The sequence below is a fragment of the Apodemus sylvaticus genome, chromosome 14 (genome assembly GCF_947179515.1).
Source record: "Apodemus sylvaticus chromosome 14, mApoSyl1.1, whole genome shotgun sequence".
NCBI classification, from domain to species: domain Eukaryota; kingdom Metazoa; phylum Chordata; class Mammalia; order Rodentia; family Muridae; genus Apodemus; species Apodemus sylvaticus.
Window position 1 is genome coordinate 65,843,994 of NC_067485.1, and position 15,607 is coordinate 65,859,600.

The window sequence follows — 15,607 nt, forward strand, 5'->3', positions numbered from 1 at the left end:
TAATCTGTTGCCCTGGCTGCAGTAGATCTCCTGGAACTCTGGCAGAATTTTGATAGAGAGTAGAAGGCAAGCTGTTCTGCCCCCAAGCAAGTTTAGACCAGAAGAGAGAGGAGATTCACATCTAGAGTACAAGTTCCACATCTGCTTGACTCCTAGGGGTCCCCGCTGCTGCAATTATTTTGGTGGCTATCCTACCTGTTGCACTGGCTGCCACAGATCTCCTTGGAACCCTTTAACTGTACAGTTGAGAGATGGTGTGAGACAGGGGGATCTTCCCCAAAACAGGAAGAGACCAGAAAGAAGAGGGCCCAATTTGAATTTTAAATCCAAAAATTGTATACGATTATAAGACAATCTTGAATGGTATATTATGAAACATTATGTTAAGTAGATGTGTTTAATCTTGCCCACTGCTTTATTTACCTGCAGATATTGACACACAGCTAAAACTAAGACATTGAAGTCAACAAAAGTTGGCATGTACATTCTCCTGTAGCTGGTTTCAGGGTTTTACAACTTATGTCCATACCAACAAGACGAGCATCTCAATTTGACACTCACATCTCAAGCTTTCATCTACAGAATCAATTCTTCAGAGCTTTGTGTCTGAGCAACAAAAGTCCTGCTTGGTTATCAACACTTCATGATGGTAAAATCTCATTTGTTATATTTACAGAATGGTTAAAATTAAGATGCAGGATCCCTTGGAAATACTCACATCTCTCTCAGGATGTTAACATTCAAAAAATATGTTCTAAACATTTTTGTAGCCAGATAACATATTCATGATCCGAGAAAAAGAGATAGAGAGACAGAGACCAAAACAGGGAGACACAAGAAGGACAGTAAAGCAACATGCCACTGGTTCTACAGTTTAATCAGATCAGTGTCAGTCTAACAGACCAAACCATTAATGTTCTCATCTACACTGGCACTAAATGAAGTCTAGGAATATAACTTGGTAAGGGAATCTAGTATGGTAGATGGCATCCTCTGGAAATGAGGTCTACACTTGAACTACCTTCTCTAAAACCATTTTGCATGTTGACTAGTTTGGTGGTAGAGATTAGACTTGAAAGGAGACTTGATATTCTCCCTGATCCTTCTGCTACTTGCAGAAAATTCCTACTCTTATATTCAGAAATACTGAATTTTCCTCTCTTGACATTTGTGCCTATCACTGGGCCAGGTTGCAAATGGCTCAGGAACTCTTTGGTCTTTGAAATTTTGGGTTCTGGCCATTTCAACATTCACTTTCACATTATTTCTCAGTTTGATGACTTCTGATATTTGTTCCTGAAGAAGAACTTTGATGAAAAGGCAAACTCTACTGAATCTTCAACTTACTTCTGTAAGTACTGCCAGTTCTCCCAAATTCCAACACTTTTCCTCAGTCTTAAACTTGTCCTGATGATGAAGAGACACAACTCTATTTCTTAACTTCAGCATTATAACCTCTGATGGCACTGATTTCTTCCTCTTACAGCTTTACGTAACCCAGTCTGCAATGATCACCTGACATGTATTGCCTCCTTCTTCTAGTACCTCAACCCTAACAAGACAGTCATGTGGTTCTTAGTAACACCAGTGAAGAACAGGTGGCATATATAATGGTATCCTATAAGATCATACAACCTACTAACCTGGAGCTATTTTAGCTTATTTGAGAACATTCCATGGTGTTTTCTCAATGGAAGCTTTATCATACCAGCACCTGATGTCTTCAGTTCTCTTCATACTCTGTCATGCCTTCATTTTTTTTCTTACAGTTGTCAAGATGGGGTGATCTAATTTTTATTTTCTCACGAACTTTCAATATTCTCAGAGGAAAACTAAATACAACACTCTATCTGCCCCCCCCATTTCTACATCTAACAGGCATAAAAAGAGGACACAATCATAAAAACTGAAATTAAATTTATATTTGTGACTATTCAGTTCCTTCAGCTTGGCTTCTCCATTTTTATCTCTTCAGTCTTAGACAGCCTTCCTGTTCTTCCATAACATCATCATTGCCAGTTAACAATCTTACTTCTCACAGGGGAAAAAAAGAGAGAAGTCAGAAGAGACCTACACAAGCCATACCTTTTCTTGCTATATATTCCACATCTTTTCCTGCTAGCTGTCCATGTTCCTCTCTGAACAGACTTTTCATTTGTACAGAAATTGTGTATTCTGCCTATTTAAGAATTCTCTGCAGTAAGTTCATCCTTCTCTTCCATAGCTACATGTTCTCTTTCCCTGAGAGATCATTCCCTTTGGTGCCAAAACAACAGTATTTCATCTATCTTCAAAACACTCAGACCTTCAAATTATTCTGTAAGGAGTGCAGATTTTCACAAACTCCAACTCTTTTCCTGTGCTTACTCTTGAGCTTGTCCTAGTAATATTTTTTTTCCTTAATGAAAATTTCTATTATGCAAAATCCACTGCTTAGGCCATTTAAAACTGTTCACTTGAGTGTGATTTTTGTACATCTGCAGTTATGCAATAAAACCTCTTTGTATTTCCAAAATACTTCATCATTTAAGAAAATTGGAAAAAAAAAGAAGAAAAAAACATAGCTGTTCCTAGTAAGGTCCTATTCTCTCCACTGTCTCAGACACTATCTGTTTTCACTTGGGATTTACCAACTCTGCATTTTTCATACAAATGAAATGATGTGGCACCTCATCTTCTGGATCTGGCTTCTTTTGCCTAGCATATTGTCATATTGTCTCCATGTTACATTCAGAATTTTAGTAATATTTTTGCTTGTGTCATGGCATTATATAATCCACACTGATCATAAAAATAAATAAGTAAATAAATTCCCTATCTTTCCTTCTCTATCTTCCTCCCGTGATGGGCATGTGTCCCCAGGACATACTACACTAATAAATCAAAGTTGACCTTGAATTTATGGCCCATCTGCTTTTGTATTTTCCCTAAAGAAAAATCTCAGGTTTTATGTGGAGGCCCATGATCCACTTGGAGTTAAGCTTAGTACAAGGAGATAAGAATGGATCAATTCACATTCTTCTGCATGCTGACCTCCAATTGAACCAGCACCATTTATTGAAAAGGCTATCTTTTTTCCATTGGATGTTTTCATCTCCTTTGTCGAAGATCAAGTGACCATAGGTGTGTGGGTTCATTTCTGGGTTTCAATCCTATTCCATTGATTCACTTGCCTGTCATTGTACCAATATCATGCAGTTTTTATCACTATTGCTCTGTAGTAATGGGTGAGGTCCGGGATACTGATTCCCCCAGAATTTCATTTGCTGTTGAGAATAGTTTTAGCTCTCCTGGGTTATTTGTTATTCCAGATGAATTTGAGAATTGCTTTTTCTAACTCTGTGAAGAACTGAGTTGGGATTTTGATGGGGATTGCATTGAATCTGTATATTGCTTTTGGCAAGATGGCCATTTTAACTATGTTAAACCTGCCAATCCATGAGCATGGAAGGTTTTTCCATTTTCTGAGTTCTTCTTCGATTTCCTTCTTCAGAGACCTGAAGTTCTTGTCATACAAGTCTTTCATTTGTTTGGTTAGAGTTACCCCAAGATACTTTATGCTTTTGTGGCTATTATGAAAGGTGTCATTTCCCTAATTTCTTTCTCAGTCTGCTTATCCTTTGAGTATAGAAAACCTGAGACACTGAAACTAATAGAAAAGAAACTGGGGAAGACCCTTGAGGACATGGGCACAGGGGAAAAGTTCCTGAATAGAACACCAATAGCTTATGCTCTAAGATCAAGAATTGACAAATGGAACCTCATGAAATTACAAAGTTTCTGTAAGGCAAAGGACACTGTCAAAAGGACAAAATGTCAGCCAACAGATTGGGAAAGGATCTTCACCAATCCTAAATCTGACAGAGGGCTAATATCTAATATATACAAAGAACTCAAGAAGGTAGACCCCAGAGAACCAAATAACCCTATTAAAAAGTGGGGTACGGAGCTAAAAAAATGTTTTTCAGAAGAAGAACTTCGGATGGCTGAGAAGCACCTTAAGAAATGTTCAACATCATTAGTCATTATGTAAATGCAAATCAAAACAACCCTGAGATTTCACCTCACACCAGTCAGAATGGCTAAGGTTAAAAGCTCAGGAGACAGCAGGTGTTGGTGAGGATGTGGAGAAAGAGGAACAGTCCTCCACTGCTGGTGGGATTGCAAGATGGTACAACCACTTTGGATATCAGTCTGGCGGTTCCTCAGAAAACTGGGCGGACCCTGCTATACCACTCCTGGGCATATACCCAGAGGATTCCCCAGCATGCAATAAGGACACATGTTCCACTATGTTCATAGCAGTCCTGTTTTTAATAGACAGAAGCTGGAAAGAACCCAGGCGTCCCTCAACGGAGAAATGGATACAAAAAAGGTGGTATATTTACACAATGGAGTACTATTCAGCCATCAGAAACAATGAATTTATGAAATTCTTAGTCAAATGTATGGAGCTGGAGAACATCATACTAAGTGAGGCAATCCGGTCTCAAAAGATCAGTCATGGTATGCACTCACTAATAAGTGGATATTAGCCTAGAAATGTGGAATACCCAAGACATAATCCACATATTAAATTATGTCCAAGAGGAACAGAGGAGTGGCCCCTGGTTCTGGAAGGACTTAGTGAAGCAGTATAGGGGAATACCAGAACAGGGTAGTGGGAAGGGGTGGATGGGGGAATAGGAGGAGGAAATAGGGCTTATGGGACTTTTGGGGAGTGGGGAGCTAGAAAAAGGGAAATCATTTGAAATGTAAATAAAAAATATATCGAATAAATAAAAAAATGAAATAAAAAAAAAGAAAATCTCACAGGATCCCTTCTGTGAGTGAAGCAGAATAACCATTTCTATGATCTTACAGTAAACCAAGATTATTCCTGCAGGCCTTTGCATTTATCTATCTTGCTGAAATGTACATTTGTTGTTCTCTGGACGCTTTGCCTTTCTGCTCAATTACTATTTGTATACTTAAGGTCAGCATGCTGAGTGTGCTACTTAGGACTTTCCTCGCTCATCCTCACCTCTGGCTCTCTCTCAGTTCTATGTTCTTTTACTCACAACTGGACATAAAATATCTTTATTTATTTGTTTACTGAATGCAATGAATATTAATTTTCTTTTTCTATTGTTTACCTCAATGTCTAGAAATATATTTGGTAGAATACAGATGTTAACTACATATTTATTTCTTTAATAAATGAGTAAATGACAAAAGGAACCAAATTGAAAGTACTTTAGGGTCTCTAGAAATCATCTTATATTTTATTTGGGATAAAAATGGATCAATTGGCAGTAGCACTGATTTACCAATACATGCATAATTTGGTTTTTCATAGTGAGAGTTTGAAAATGATGAATATGCAAATTGTCTTGAAAATAAAGTACACTGGAAATAAAATTGCACATGCAATTTAGAAAATGATGACAATAAGTGAAGCCAGGATCCAACAATAACAATTACCATGATGCAATTAAAATGGTAATTTTGTGGGTTCATATCAGTACTGCAAGTCTTTTCTTTAGAACTCTTATTATTGGGCATAATTCAATGAAATGTAATATATTATCTCTAAGTTACCACTATTTATACAAGATTTTAAAAGAACTCTAAAAAAAAGTAGCAAAATATTTAAGTGAAAATTACATTTAATTGGGTTGTGTTTCATATAGATAGGTATTAAACATTACCTTCTTTTAAAGTTTAACCACTTTTAGCATTCTCTACCTCCAATCAAATGTATAAGCACAAATAAAGGTTTGTGTTTGGATGTGGTTCACATATAGTGCCAATAAATCTCCAGGAAACTCATTTTATTTTAATGTATTCAATACAGTGGCATGTAATCACTCATAGACGCTGTATTCATTCTTTCTCCCCACCTCTTCTCCCTTCCCCCTCCCTTGCTCCTCCCTCCTTCACTTCATCTCTTACATTGTACTGCCATCTCAATTTACAGAAATAGGTAGGGAAAATCTCTTGTCATCAGTAAAAAGGGTTTTTGCCATCCATTTCAAGGTATCTAGACTAATGAAGTCACATGTCTAAAGGGAGCCACCCCGCAAAGCTTATCTTACAAAAACAGGTTGTATGCAATTGGCCAGTAATTCTTATTCATAACATAATAAATTCCAGGTCTCAAGGCTATTGAACTGAAAGTTAGAATTGACGTCCAATTTTGACCACAGAGATTTTAAACAATTTTTGCCAGTTTTTTTTATTTCTTAATGAATTTAAATTATGGCTTGTTAAAATGTTACTGGAAAGCAAGCATTTTAAGGCAAGTAGGATTTTAGTTAGTTGACTAATATTTATGCATCGTGAAGATTATAATTAAGCAATGATTTGTACATTAGTGTCATTTTACAAATGACACTGAAGCAAAGTCCTGAAAACCCAATCAAAAAATAGTCACAGAATTTCACAATATTCTGATTATAAGCCATGCCCTGCAATCATTATAAAAATTATAATCATCAATTTATTCAAGAATCAATCAGTGTTATTCAAGAATCACTGATTAAGCACATTTTATTTCGGTATAGTCACAAGCATTCATTTCTATTTCATGCTAGCTAGTTTGGGAGAATCCAATTGGTATTTCTTCCAAGAGATGTACCATGAGCTTGGTATCTTGAAAAGGGCAACAGTTGTATAAAATGGTATTTTTACAAGTGTTGATAATATCTGAAAGATTTCCCTAATTTAAAAAAGTCCTAAATTTTATTGACTCACCAAAGAACTAAGAAATTATAAAATAGCAATTATGTATTTCTATAAAGTTATTTTCCCATAAAATGAATATACTCACACTAAAACAATAGGGCTATTTTCCTCCAAACATATAATTACTAAGATGTGTATAAACTTTACTGTCTACAGTTTTCAAATTCAAAAGGCTACCATTGTTTCATAAATTTATTTTTAACTTATCTCTATGAATTCAACATTTATTTTTTCTTCCCTTCCTTCCTTCCTTCCTTCCTTCCTTTCTTCCTTCCTTCCTTCCTTCCTTCCTCCCTACCTACCTACTTACTTCTCTGCCTCCTTCCTTCCTTCCTTCCTTCCTTCCTTCCTTCCTTCCTTCCTTCCTTCCTTCCTTTCTTTCTTTCTTTCTTTCTTTCTTTCTTTCTTTCTCTTTCTTTCTTTCTCTCTCCTTCCCTCCCTCCCTTCTTTCTTTCTTTCTTTCTTTCTTTCTTTCTTTCTTTCTTTCTTTCTTTCTTTCTTTCTTCCTTCCTTCCTTCCTTCCTTCCTTCCTTCCTTCCTTCCTTCCTTCCTTCCTTCCTTCCTTCTTTCTTTCTTTCTTTCTTTCTTTCTTTCTTTCTTTCTTTCTTTCTTTCTTTCTTTCTTTCTTTCTTTCTTTTGGTTCATTTTTGAGACAAGGTTTCTGTAATTGGCTTAGCTGCCCTGAAACTTCCCTCTGTAGACCAGGTTTGCCTCAAACTCACAAAGATCTGCCTTTCTCAGTCTTTCAGGTGCTACAATTAAAGGCATGTGTCACCACTGCCCAGTGTCTCCATCCTTTATGGTCACTGTTCTGTTCTGTTTATTGAGCAGAGTCATGTGGTATAGTCCAAGGTATCCTTAAACTTTGATTCTCCTGCCTCGGTTCTGGGAGAGCAGTGACCACAGTGCTATCCCATTATGCCAAGCTTTTACCTTCCTGTGTTTATGATTAATACATGTAATTATATTTTAAAATATCTCATATAATATTATTGGTTCACCTTTTATCCAAACTGACAGTCTCTGATGTTTAATAATAATTTCTCTGTGATTACAATAAAATTGACAATTTTATTATCCTTTTCCTTGTCTCCTCTGCACTTAATATCCCTACCATAATTTTATCTCCACTATTTCTCTAGCCCTTTGAGTATTAATTATTTAAATATTTAAATACTATTTTACATTCTTCTTTGATATACATTGTCTTGCATTCATTAGAGTCTGGGGATATGCATACTTGAACTTTTTCTTAGTATAAGTAAGCACTTCCAGCAAAATGGAGAAGTCTTACAGCCCTAGTAATTCTACATCGCTCACTTTATGCCAAAATTATCAGTTACATTTCCATTTATTGAATGCATAAGGTGCTACAGAAATCTTCCAACAATGTGTGTTTATGTATACATATACATATACACATACATATACACATACACATATACACCATATACATACACGTACACATATACATATATACACACATATATATACACAAATATGTGTGTATGTGTACGTGTATGTATGTATGTATGTATCTAAAATGCAAATATAAATATTTATCCCATATGCCATCCTGTAACTACTTATGCTTTCAAGGGAGAAAATTACTCTATAACTAAACTTTTTTCAAATTTATTGTTCTTCCTTTATACCTTAAGCTATTTATTTTGCTATGGTGTTGTATTAAATTTTATGTTTCTGTTTGTACCTAGAACAAATTGGCATAGCATTTCCTTTTAGAGATGTCTTTCTTATGCTGAACACACCAATAGTAAAAACAGAATAAAAGAGACAAAATGGATTTTAACAGACAGCAGAAAATAGAAATTTATTCCTAAACAGGTAAATTTTTTAGTTTCTGAAGCAAAACTACTTACTTAGCTCATAAACCATTTCCCACTGCTTATCTCTAGGACAGGAGCAAAAGTGAATATTCAGGAGAATTTTATGCTGCCCAGCAAGGAACTCCATCCACCTAAGAATCAGTTCGCCAGTAGCACAGCCAAAAAGATTTCCTCTTCCTCTCTCTCTTTCCAGCCCAAAAATCATTTTAACCGTGATATTCACAAAAAGGAGCAGAACAGTTTGAGTACTTATGCATTTATTTTATAAAGCCATTTAGCCATACTTATCTGCATACATCCTACCAAACAAGATGCAAAGCCTAAGCCTGGCTTGCATCTGAAAATATTGTCTGAAGGAAATGCCCAGAAGACATCTATTTGGCTTTGTGTCCATGTCTCTGGTGCCCCCCATCCATTCCCACTCCCAGGAATTTAGGAAACTTAATCACTGACTCTTTAATTAGGATTCTGCTTCATGTCCAAGAATCAGGAAATAACCAGGACTCATGTTTTGTAATTCCAGCTCTGTTTTTAAGTGTGGCCTTGCTCAAATCACAGAAAATGTCCTGATATTTAAAATGCAAGCCCCATCTTCAGTGCTCTTCTAGCTCTTGAGAGAAGTCCTGGCAACAGTCTGCACACGCATGGTACTGATTATTAACTGTGCTCAGTCTGTTATATTACTGCCTCGGGTTGGCTGCTCAGGCCCACTGGAAATTTAATGCTTCTTAATTTAACAACCTTACACACTCTTGCCATTGACAGACTATCTGCACCCCAGTGCAGCCTTGAGCAATCACACACTAAACCTTTTCCTCATTATCAACCACCCAGGGTACTGCTGAGTTGCCCTGCAAAATCTTTAACTCTGCTTAACCACGCCCTACCCTAAAAGAAAGAAAGAAAGGAAGAAAGAAAGAAAGAAAGAAAGAAAGAAAGAAAGAAAGAAAGAAAGAAAAGAAAAGAAAAGAAAAGAAAAGAAAAGAAAAGAAAAGAAAAGAAAAGAAAAGAAAAGAAAAGAAAAGAAAAGAAAAGAAAAACTTCATTTGTAAACAAAACACCAAACTCCTATAGGCCTTCATCTTCAAAGAATACAAATGGTTCTTTTACATGGATATTCAATTCCTTTTTCCCTGTTAATTTATTTATTAAGTTTATATCCCAATTACTGCCACCCACCTCCCACAGTCCCTTCTATATTCTGCCTTCCTCTTATCCTCTGAAAGGGTTGAGCCTCCCACCTTGGGTATGCCCCCAAGAGTACACATCGAGAGTACAGCTAAAAGTCACTGGAAAAAGTTCAATAGCAAGAAAAAAATCCACCTAATGTCTAGCCCCATTGCCTGTTTCTCTTCTGAGGATAATTAACTAGACTGGCCAATAAACGCATCTAGTTAGAGATAACGAGTTAGGTGCATCCTCTCCCACAGAGCCCACGCAAGGCAGCACAGTTAGAGGAAAGGATTCCACGGATAGGGAACAGCTTTCAGGAGAGCCTCAGCTCCAGTTGTTGGGGGACTCACATAAAGTCTGAGCTGCATATCTGATATAATCTTTTATAGCTTTCCTGAAGGTGACACCCTTTCTAACATCCCATGAGTAATAAGGTCTACACTAATCACATTATACGCCTAACTCCCAAATGATGCTCTTTCATAACTATTTGCCCCTCTATGTATAGAATCTCATTCCATGACATCCACCTCATGAAAGCTCTGTCTTTCATGTGTGTATGACACCTACATTGATTGAAGGCCTCAGTCTTGAATTCTAATGTCATCTTTTCTAGTCCCAATCCCTACAATGCTATATAAAAGTATCATATAATAGACACAGTTAGAAACAATCAAACATACACCTTGAAATGTGTAAAGGATGGCTCTGTGTTGTTTAGTAACTTTCACTTTCATGGAATTTCAAGTACATTATGACTTATTGTGTGAAACATTATAGCTTTTGATAGCATACCATCTGACCTAGCTATCATCACCATCATCATCTTCCTATCTTCTTGTTCTTCTTGTTCTTCTTGTTCTTGTTCTTGTTCTTGTTCTTGTTCTTGTTCTTGTTCTTGTTCTTGTTCTTGTTCTTGTTCTTGTTCTTGTTCTTCTTCTTCTTCTTCTTCTTCTTCTTCTTCTTCTTCTTCTTCTTCTTCTTCTTCTTCTTCTTCCTACTCCTTCTCATCCTCCTTATTTTTTAAAAAGTCATTTGAAATTTTCACTCAAAATCTTACATTTACCTTTTGAATATGTATTGTGCCCTTGTACCTTGGCCACTATCCCAAAATAGTGATCACTAATAATTAGGAATTATTTTTAGTTTCCACAAATAACAATGGTGAGGAAGTTCACATTTGAAAGTATAGTAGAGTCCTACTGACAAGTTCTATTGTCAAGTAACATCCAATGACATTCCTGTCAAATTTTGTAATGTAAATGTAGTATCACTGGCAAAAGTCTAATAGCAACAAAAATTCCAGCCAATATCCAGCCTCATTGCCTGTTTCTTTTTTTGAGGATGATTAACTGACTGCCCAACAAATATATCTAGTTTGAAATAATTTTGTCTGACCCAAATTTCTTTTTTTTCTTTAATTTTTTTATTCGATATAATTTATTTACATTTCAAATGATTTCTCCTTTTCTAGCCCCCCACTTCCCAAAAGTCCTGTAAGCCCCCTTCTCTTCCCCTGTCCTCCCACCCACCCCTTCCCAGTTCCCCGTTCTGGTTTTGCCGAATACTGTTTCACTGAGTCTTTCCAGAACCAGGGGCCACTCCTCCTTTCTTCTTGTATCTCATTTGATGTGTGGATTATGTTTTGGGTATTCCAGTTTTCTAGGTTAATAACCACTTATTAGCGAGTGTATACCATGATTCATCTTTTGAGTCTGGGTTACTTCACTTAGTATGTTGTTCTCTAGCTCCATCCATTTGCCTAAGAATTTCATGAATTCATTGTTTCTAATGGCTGAATAGTACTCCATTGTGTAGATATACCACATTTTTTGCATCCACTCTTATGTTGAGGGATACCTGGGTTCTTTCCAGCATCTGGCAATTATAAATAGGGCTGCTATGAACATAGTAGAGCATGTATCCTTATTACATGGTGGGGAATCCTCTGGGTATATGCCCAGGAGTGGTATAGCAGGATCTTCTGGAAGTGAGGTGCCCAGTTTTCTGAGGAACCGCCAGACTGATTTCCAGAGTGGTTGTACCAATTTGCAACCCCACCAGCAGTGGAGGAGTTAACACCAATACTCTTCAAACTATTCCACAAAATAGAAACAGAAGGAACACTACCCAATTCCTTCTACGAAGCCACAATTACGCTGATACCAAAGCCACACAAAGATCCAACAAAGAAAGAGAACTTCAGACCAATTTCCCTTATGAACATTGATGCAAAAATACTCAATAAAATTCTTGCCAACCGAATCTAAGAACACATCAAAACGATCATCCACCATGATCAAGTAGGCTTTATCCCGGGAATGCAGGGTTGGTTCAATATATGGAAATCCATCGATGCAATCCACTACATAAACAAACTCAAAGAACAAAACCACATGGTCATTTCATTGGATGCTGAAAAAGCATTTGACAAAATTCAGCATCCTTTCATGCTTAAAGTCTTGGAGAGAACAGGAATTCAAGGCCCATACCTAAACATAGTAAAAGCAATATACAGCAAACCGGTAGCCAGCATCAAACTAAATGGAGAGAAACTTGAAACAATCCCACTGAAATCAGGGACCAGACAAGGCTGCCCCCTTTCTCCTTATCTTTTCAATATTGTACTTGAGGTACTAGCTTGGGCAATTCGACAACATAAGGAGGTCAAAGGGATACAAATTGGAAAGGAAGAAGTCAAACTATCATTATTTGCAGACGACATGATAGTCTACCTAAGTGACCCAAAAAAACTCCACTAGAGAGCTCCTACAGCTGATAAACAACTTCAGCAAAGTGGCAGGTTATAAAATCAACACAAGCAAATCATTGACCCAAATTTCTACAGAAAATAAAGAGAACACTGATGTGAACAGAATCAGAAATAAATGTCTCATATCAAAGACTGAGTGAATAATGGCTGTGTTCTTCATTTAGGAATACTACACAGGTAAAAGAAAGAGAGAATACGAAGGGAGTTTGAACAGATGAATAATTCACAGTGGGGCAACTTACCCTACTGTTCTAATAGACAGCATTCTTCTGGTCTAATCAATGCTATTCTCTTTTCCTGAAACATCTTTGACATTGACAATTTGATTGTTTACTTCCAAAGCTGCTAAGAGTGAAATCTATTCCCCTGAATTATCTATTTCAATGTATCCTATGGTGGTTTCTTGTGTGATACACAGTGAGCATTGCTAATACAGATTTTTAGGTGTTTCATATTAGATGGAATGTTCCAGATCTTATTAATTCCACATATCTGCAGGTTATCATGGTTATCAATGGTTTTAGCATAGGGGAATACCAGGACAGGGAAGCGGGAGGGGGTTGATTGGGGAACAGGCGGAGGGAACTGGGCTTATGGGACTTTCAGGGAGGGGGGAACCAGGAAAGGGAAAAACATTTGAAATGTAAATAAAGAATATATCTAATTTAAAAACTTCACATGTAATACAAATGCTCATTAAAAAATTCCTTGTTCTATCATAAGAAGACCAACATAGCTTCTTGGATCTCGAATTATTAATTATTATAACTTTCAAATATTTGAACTAAATTCAAATATTGAACTTTTTGACAAAATAAGGCCTACAGTTCAAATATGAGTTGAATCCCCCAATGGTTTATATTTTTGGAGTTTGATCATCTGTGTGACAACATTAAGAGATGCTGGTGTCATTAAGTGATGGATCATAGTCAGGGGAGTCATTGAACCCAATGGCGCATAACTGTAGAAGGGAGCTAATGTAATTCTTGTGGAATCATAGTAAGTGTTCATGAAAGATTATTATAAAAGATCAGAAAACTAGATTCCTACCTTATGTTTCTTCTCATCATATGCTCTTTTCCTCTTAAATACTCTTTTCTATGATGTCATCCACAGTGATGTATTTATATCATGAAGTTATCACCAGAGTTAAGCATACTTTTGAAGTTCTAGAACTATGAGCTATATTAACTTATTTTCATAATATGGTACCTAGTCCAAAGCATTTCATCATAATAACAAAAAATTGACTACTAAAATAACAATTTTATTCTGGTATATTATATAAAACTACAATGCAATAAAAAGATAAAGTAAAATAATACATGTTTATGTAAATATGATCCTTGCTTATTTGATTAAGTTTTTAATTCTAACAAAATTATAATTTTAATACTTAACTTTCCATTAGAAAAAATATAAAAAGGGAATTGAATATTAATTGAGTAATATAATCAACAGGTCTTAAATTTCTCGTACATAGTTTATCAATGTATTTTGTTTTATCCCACATAGAAGATAGATTACAACTCTGATTTTCTTCTAGTTGGTGCCTTGCAGTTGATTATCAAATTTGTTCTCTGACAAGGCCATTTCAAGAGTATGAAAAGCAGTTTTCTGCCAGCCTGATGGAAGTCATGGAGGTCTCTAGCTTAGATTGAGCTGGCCAGTTTAAAGATCACTAAGAGATTAAAAGCCAACCCTAAATCATCCTACTTAATCCTTCATTGCATCAGATTTTGTGAAAGAGCCTATCTTCACTTTTAGGATAAGCAAGTCATGGCTAAACAGTGTATTAAAGCAAGGAAAAATATCTACTATTAAAACATCACGGAAAAGCAGAACAGATGAAAGTCATTGAAGTGCTTAAATTTTTAAAGAATAAGAATCAATATGAGAGAAAATGTTCTTACCATCTGCGGGCAAGCAACCTGAACTGAAAGATATGTCATCAATAGCTATAACTTCCTCCTGTCCATGAGTTGCAAGCATTTGAGCTTGAAAAACAACCTGCACAATAAAGGCAAAACAAATAAAAAAAAAAAAAAACACAAAACAGGACACTTCACTGTCTCGTGATGCTATAGAAGAAAGTCTACAAATAATATACAACCTGGAAGTACTCAAGTACCTCACAAATTTTAAGGAAAGGGAAACAAAGCAAATATTTTTGAGAACAAAACAGCATTGTACTGTGGATATCTGGTATGGGTTACAGGCCACGTCTATGAACTCATGCAATCAATGTCTTTCCTACAGCCACCTTAAAATTTGAATTCCAGTATATGCCATGCATGTCTTCTGATGTCTACCATTTATCAAGCTTTTGAGTCTAGGCTCCATCTTGACCTCTGGACCTTAGCAATTTGTTCTGTTTTTACTTCTAATTCTTCACATTTCATTCACACTCTTGCCTGAATTGTCTTTGTGTTACCTTTTACAGTGCTAGCCATTACTTGAATCAATGCTGAGAAAACTGGCTTATGAGTGACTTTTATATCATGATGTGTAGATGTCCTATGTCCACATAGCAGAAAATATATTGCTCAGGTGAATCCATAGAGAGAATCCACTCCACTATCTAACTTCCTAAATCAATAAAAAAGTACACTGATGGGAGTTTTATACCAACCTCACCAAGGAATGCCAATGACACTTATGGCTTCATTCAGGTGTATATTAAACATGTGGAGATTGTTCAGTCTTGTTTATTATATAAACACAATCATTTCCAAAATCAACATTTCTTCTTAATTATTACTATGGATCCACCAAAACAAATCCCTGTTTTGAGTTGCTATTGACTCTACACAACATGATGTGTCAGTATGATTCCTTACAAATAAAATATTGCCTGCCATTCTATTCAAAATTCAACAAAATATGTGCAGTACCTGTTGAAAAACCTGAAATAAAAGCTTACTGGAATACCCAAAACATAATCTACACATCAAATGAGGTACAAGAATAAAGGAAGAGTGGCCCCTTGTTCTGGAAAGACTCAGTGAAGCAGTATTCAGCAAAACCAGAACGGGGAAGTGGGAAGGGGTGGGTGGGAGGACAGGGGGAGAGAAGGGGGCTTACGGGA

General features: G+C 36.3%; 1 protein-coding gene across 1 annotated transcript in view; it reads right to left on the reverse strand.

Moving 5' to 3' along the window:
- Malrd1 (MAM and LDL receptor class A domain containing 1) overlaps window positions 1-15,607 on the reverse strand; it is a 719,676-nt gene that overhangs the window by 634,395 nt on the left and 69,674 nt on the right. Inside the window, exon 5 of the mRNA XM_052156848.1 lies at window positions 14,433-14,529. Within this exon, the coding sequence (XP_052012808.1) occupies window positions 14,433-14,529 (97 nt within the window). The remainder of the gene's footprint in view (window positions 1-14,432; window positions 14,530-15,607) is intronic.